The following is a 7,259-nucleotide window of genomic DNA, read 5'->3' as shown; positions in this document are numbered from 1 at the left end:
TTTAGATAATGCCCATCCGAGGGGGAGTGTTATAAAATATGTTTATTATGGATGGTCATTATAGCTTGTAATGACTATCTTAAGTATCTTTGTAACATCCTTTGTAACCCCCATATGTTATTAGTTCACATTGTAACCCCTTCATGAATGGACTCTTCATTGTGCATATAGGTTACATTATTCACATCATGTATATATATAGATGGCTCATAAAATAGATGAATATAGACAACACAATTACCATCTACATCTCTCTCTCTTATATTCTCCCTTTCCCCTTATTTTATAACAGTTTAATACAAAATTTCCTTTTAAAAACTAATATCTTTAATATCAATAAGACGTATAAAGTTATAATATGACTATATTGAAAAATAATATACATTAAGACGAATCTGACAATATTACACACGACTATGTTTATTCTCAAGTATAAATCACAAAATGAAGCTAAAATGAGTTTGTAAATAGTGAGATCAAATATTTATGACCATTTCTCTCTTTCCTATTTTCACAAAGTTTGCAACTCTAAAAGTCAATCAAACCATTTAGAAGATATTTAATGTTTATTTATTTATTTATTTATTATTATTATTATTATTTATTTATTTAATGGATATTTGATGCTTATACATATAGCATTACATTATCCAAACACCAAGTGATCTAAAAATAATATACTCCTCTTATGAATATTTTATTTAGGTCGAATTTAATGGAAACCTAGATATTTAGATGGAGGTTGAGCTTTGATCTCTGGATAAAATCAGCTCCAATCTAAATTTGATTTATGCAAGGTAAACCTATCAACCAACAAAGTGTCACAAATTAGGGTTTTTTCTTTTCTTTTCTTTTCTTTTTTTTTTTTTTTTTTTTTTTTTTTAAGGTAAAGGATGTCTAGAAAGGTTGTTAGATGATTAGATCATGCCTCATTCATTATGAGAGGAGTAGGGGACTATCATGTCTATCAATATTCTCAAAGATAGTGCATAATCTTTCTTCATGAGGATTCCATATGAGTAGCATAATTTTTGCATCTCGATTTTGAACATACAATGCCCCTAATTTATAAAAGAACATTATATGACATACAATGCCCCATATGAGTAGCTTAATTAGCTTATTTCTGTTTAACAAAAGGGATACGAATACGAAGTGATATATATATCATTGTCTTCGAACAAGTTGCATGCTCTAAAGCTTAGCACGATTCGGTGAATATGTCCAATATGATCAGTTTTCTAATTAAGCTACGCTACATTCGATTGGGATGGGTTTGGATAGTTCAAGTTCTGTTCAATTTAGTCTAGTTCGAATGGTTTAAATTATGACACTTGGATATGCGAGTAAGTCTTAAAGATTAATCATGCTCAATTCATCATTTATGTAAATTTTTTTATTTGATTTAAAACTAAGGTATAATTCCCCATCAATATATATAAAATTTTATGCTAATCTCATATATAAATTACTGTAAATTAAACTATTTTTATCAACCAACTAGTCTAAACATTCAATGAAATCATTCGGTCAAACTAGTTTATTATTAACAACTAATTACCAAACAATGACTTTTATCTTTACTCTTTTTTTTTTATTTTTTTTATTTTTTTTATTTTTCTTACCCTACTTCCATAAATGTCATCTTTATCTTACAGTCTTACACATCAACCACTTGCATGAACACTCATATATGGCTAACAGTAAAATGGCCGGTGTTAAATATCACACATAAATAGTTTAAAGAACGAACAATGTAGTAAAATTTCTCGGAATCCAATGCATAAAGATAACATAACTTCCATGCAACTTTAAGGAAATGCATGTGGCATATCTTAACATCTGACAATGCAACTTTAATACTACAAAAAATTAAAGCTTTGACAAAAGTGCGTTCAGTTTGTGGATTCCTCTTGCTTTTTTTTTTTTTTTTTTTTTTTTTTTTTTTTTTTTTTTTTTTGGCATGAATATGCAGAGTCATGTACACAGATCCATCCTCTTTTTTGCTTTAATTTCTTCCTTTATAAAAGCTTTGCTTGATGAATGAATACAATATTATCTATAAAAATATTTATATATAGAGTAAAAAGCAACATTAACAATGGTAAGAGTAATAATAATGTCATATTTAAAGAGAAGCAAGAATGGATGGAAAGTAGACATTATGTAGAGAGAAAAAAAAAAGATGAGAAGGGTTGGCGTATGTAAAAATAGCCATTTTTTTTGGATGTAAAGTCGATGATAATTTAATCATTTATTTACCTGCGAAAGAGAAAGAAGTATGATTAATCATAACGTAAAAAAGATAATTATCACGTAAATTATGTAGTTTTAACGTATAATATGACAACTAAATCGAATGTAAGTAGTGTAAAGGAGTATATAGCTTACTACTTCCAGCGAAAACTCGGCAAATGAAAGTGAGAAATATGATGACAATCACAATTGCAGCTAGTAGTCCAATTACCAGTGCAAAATTTTTCACTCCCCTATTTTTGTCGTCCGTTCCTCCTACAAAGAAAAAAAGGAAAAAAAAAGATAAAATGAGTAAGTCAAATTTACAAATTAATGTTACAATGATATGGATCCTAGTCATTAGTCACCACAAAGAAATTAAATTAATCAAAGTCTAAATTAAAACACATCAATATAACATTACATTTACATGTATACGAAGTACTATATGGTGTATCTTTACTGATTATTTACTGATTGTACTACGTATTAGGTTAATTATGGTCCAAGCTTCCAACTATGGAAATGGACATTTTCAAAAAGTAACTTCATATATACATAGAATTTTGTTGTCGAATGACTCTTGCTTTAATTAGAGTATATTCATAACATGAAATATTTTGCTAAAACTTGCCTTTTTGTAATTTTACTTTAAGCTACATTTTTTAATGTTAAATTTTTTTTTTTTTGTTGTATAGAGAGCTACATATATCAAGTAATGTAGGTACATGAAAAATACACGATAATAAATCTTTAATTGGCCTGTGGTATCAGCATTCAATACATAAACCAATTAAATTAGCTGTCATTCACTACAAGTACATGTTAAAGATCTAAAAATCTATTCCCTCTGTCCCTAAATTTTTGCCCCATTGCAAAAATTTAGCTCAACTTTTATAAACTTCGACCATAAAATACTCTTAATCTATAAGTGATAATATAGTCATGTGAGATCTTGTTTGATGTGTCTCATTGTACATTTTATTGATATTTAGTTTTTATAATTTTTACACGTATGAAAATGGAGATATAACCGTATTAAAACACTTGTTGGAGATCGCAAAAAGTCAAATGGGGCAAAAAAATTAGGGACGAAGGGAGTAATACTCCGTATATATACACTTTATATAATAATATATAAGCTCATCGATTATATAGAGTAGAAAAAATAGTATTGATTTGGTTCTCCATTCACACTTATGTGATTTATCAGTTACGATAGCAAAATCAAAACTTAGTTAAGCTTAGATAAAAGTATTCATATTGTCATTACAACTATAAGTAACATATTATTGTTTAAATGTCAAGCATATTGTGAAGAATACAAGTAATGAGTTCGTGTTGCACTAGTACGTATTGAAAAAAGAATAGAGAGAGTAATATCGATTAAATCATTATATGAAAGAAGTGGCTAGATAATAATTTGTGTATATATAGAAAAACTTACCAATACCATTATTATTGAAATATCCACGACCACCTCCAATAGTATACCTAACGTAACATTTTCCCAAATACATATCACCATTACCACTCGTACCACATTCCGTCTTTACTTGATCAACACTCTCTTTCAAGCAATCTTGACATTGCCCTTCACTCAAATCCCCTACACACTGCGCAATCACCGCCACATCCTTCGACCCGCCGGCTCGATAAAACCCTCCTCCGTTCCCCACCACCCCTTCCAACACCGCGTCTTGGTTCGCTACCTTATCTTGGTTCCCCGTAGGTTGTCCACACTTTTTCATCACCACGGTCTTATCCTCGGCCCCGATGAACGTGTCGTTATCGTACTTAACGTAGCACCCTTGGAGTTGGATGGCCCCACCGCATGACCCGGGGCATAAGGCTCCTAGACGGCTTACCGAGTTGGCTACGCACGTGGCGCAGTCCGGCATGGAGAGGTCGCCACGGCATTGGTAGAGGCCGTAGACGACCTCGTGCGTGGAGGTACCGGCGATGGCGAAGTGGTTGTAGGCCATGTAGGTGGCTGAGTTGACTAGGGAGGTGAGGAGGGAGTTGAGGTTTGAGGTGTAGGCGACGTCGGAGGAGGAGTACTTGAGTTGGGAGCAGCCACCGTAGACGAAGGAGTTGAGGGTGGAGGAGTCGGAGGCGGTGGCGAGGGAGAGGAGGAGTAAGAGAGTGAGTATTGGAAGTGAAGTTGCCATGTGATAATAATGCAAGGGTTTGAGCTTTGGGAGGAAAAGGGAAAGAAAATGATGTACAGAATGAAGTTGGTAGTGTTGGAAGCTTACATTAGCATATATCACTTGCTAGGGTTACTTGTTTTTCCTAATGTTATGCTTCTAAGGTCTTTAAGGATAATGTTAGGGGTATTATTGTAAAACTATAGAAATATATATAGAGTATTAGAGTGTGTAATATTATCATTGATATATATACCTCTTACAATCTTACATAAGGTATACAAGAATGAATAAAATAAAATGAAATATAGGTCAGTTTTCCTTTAATTCATTATTGATAAATTATCTAATAGGACATCAAAGTAGATTAGTGAATCATAGGACGTTTTAGTAGAATTATGTCAAATTTTTTTTCTCGATAGATCTCTTGTTAATTTGATTTTGTTTACCCAATTAATAATTATTCCTATGTTTCATTTAATTTTTAATCCAAAATTTTAGCTCTATACATACATTATTCTCTACATCATTGGATTTTCTTAGGTTCAATAATATGATTTTTACATATGAAAACAATTAAAATTTAAAAATTACAAAATAGATTTCATTATCTACAAAAAAAAAAAAAAATGGCTTCATTTTAATTACGGAGTATGATATATACTTGTACAGTTGCACCAGACATGGTATCAAGTTCACACCAATTCCAAGACTGACTCAACACTTAGCTTATTAAATTGGTCTTAACTAGTTTAAAGTCAAATCACAAAATATAAACATGGTATATGAATCGGATTTGTAACCGGGTCATAGAATTTGGATTGTATATTCGGTCTAACTCCCTTTTACATTGATTTTTTGGGTAGGTATGACTTATCATCATTCATCATAATTGGACATCATATTCATAAATATTCATATTAGTAGCTTTTAGGGGAAAGAGATTCGGTTTGTTCAAATAAAGCTTAAATCCTTAAGAAATAAAGGTTCTTCATTTTGAATTTTACAAAAAGCATAGGTAAAGGCTAAAGGGAGAGCACACTATAATGTATTTACTCAAATCTCATTGGGAGAAACTTGAAAAAAAGATGCTTAAAGACTAAAGGATCATCTGTTGCTCACTTTATAAAAGTTTATCTAATAAGAATATTATGATTTAATGGCTGCTTTTAGTAATCTGATGAATGATACAGCTTACTTGTTGGACCATTTGTAGAAGGCCCATTAGCCCACAATCCCTAGACTAGCCTTGGACAGACTCGCATTAGATTATAGAGTTGTCAAATCGGGTGTACAAATCATGTTTGATTTAAATTTGACCAAGTCATATTAGATTTGGCTTATATTAAGTCAATGAATTCTTGCAAATCAAATACGAAGTATGAGTTAAGTTCAATATGGATCATTCTTGGGTTGGATAGCACTAGGATTTGGATCGTCAAATTATGATGTTGTCTTCATGCCCGAATATATAAGAGTGATTGAAATTCGAGCAGCTCAATTCTTGCCCTTTAATGGGTGCAATGCAACGTTTAAGCCCTTTCCTTGACCCTTCAATAATCTCATCCCTAGCTATGTTATATAGACACAAATGTGTTTGAATGAAGTTGATGAGGGACAATGGACAGCTTAATTGCGATCAAAAGGACGAGCTTTCCCATCCCCATGAGAATCTCGCAAGCAATGATCTACGCCAAAAGGGCAACATGACTGGTTTGATATCACATACTTGCCTACCATATTGTACAATGTACAAATGAGTGTACTACATGTCTACATCTACATAACTTGTAATAATAACTACAGTAGATATTTGTATATCTAGTAATGGCTAGAGAAGTAGAGAGTCTGATAGCTAGATTGCCTAGATATTTGGATACTATCGGTTTGAGTGCTCGAATAACTTTTTTGGGCTTCTTATAATAACATGGGCAGTTCAAGTCCATTTGGACTCCATTACATTCAATCAAAAAAAGGTCCATAATCAACTCTTTTTTGCTACGCATGCCAAATGTGATATAAAGGCCAAGTTTTCGCGTTCAGAGGGGATCAACTAGCCAAGGCACCAACTATATCACGTAACTTTACTATTTGATATCCCTCGAACCAATTACTTTCTAAGTATACAAAACAAATTCTTTTATGCGGCTAGTGGTGGACCTAGAGTTTTTATAATGGTACTGCATTGTATCATTTAAAAACCTTTTAAATATTTTTAAAAATAATAACACATTTACGTGCTGCACATCAATCATGAAATAATGTTTAGGTAAGAGATTAGAACCCATGATCTTTGATAGAAAAAGTAATAATCTAACCACTAGGTTGTCGATAACCTTAAACATAATAAAGCATTTTGTATTTTATTTAAACAAAATTTTAACTTACTCTTTTTTTTTTTTTTCCCTTTTTCTTTCTTCCTGATAGGGCACGTGCCTTACCAGGACATAACTCACATAAGGTGGCTTTGCCACTAATGCGGCACATGCCACAACATTACTCCATAGTTCAGTAGAATGTGATACTTTGACCGATTGATTCAAATAATGTTGTTGACAATGCATATATGTATATACTTCCTCCGTTCTTTTTACTAGATCCACTTTGACTTTTACACTATTCACCACTCTTCCTTTGACTGTATTTGTGAATTATATAAAATGAAAAACATATTCATATGAAATCTTGTTGGAATCGTTTCAATAAGTATTATCACAATTTACAACTTTTATAATTTTTACTTATAGAGTAATAAAGTTAATAATGGTTAAAGTTGTGCATCGGCAAGTGTAATAAAAGAAACAGGTCAAGTAAAAAAGAAACGAGGAAGATATATATCATATAACTATAATATATAAAGTTAAACTTTTAGCC

At 31.7% G+C, this 7,259-nt stretch overlaps 1 protein-coding gene across 1 annotated transcript; it reads right to left on the bottom strand.

Annotated features, from left to right (window-relative positions):
* Positions 1-1,999: 1,999 nt before the first annotated feature.
* Positions 2,000-4,492, bottom strand: LOC145589705 (plasmodesmata-located protein 7-like). The gene is made up of 3 exons (XM_081646384.1): positions 3,683-4,492; positions 2,392-2,511; positions 2,000-2,262 (listed from the first exon to the last, which is right to left on the bottom strand). The coding sequence occupies exons 1-3, from the start codon at positions 4,404-4,406 to the stop codon at positions 2,255-2,257; spliced, it is 852 nt and encodes a 283-aa protein (XP_081502510.1). The 5' UTR covers positions 4,407-4,492; the 3' UTR covers positions 2,000-2,254.
* Between the last annotated feature and the right edge of the window lie 2,767 nt (positions 4,493-7,259).

This window comes from Chenopodium album, chromosome 17 (assembly GCF_948465745.1).
Source record: "Chenopodium album chromosome 17, dcCheAlbu1.1, whole genome shotgun sequence".
NCBI lineage: Eukaryota > Viridiplantae > Streptophyta > Magnoliopsida > Caryophyllales > Amaranthaceae > Chenopodium > Chenopodium album.
This window is presented reverse-complemented; position numbering and strand designations above follow the sequence as displayed.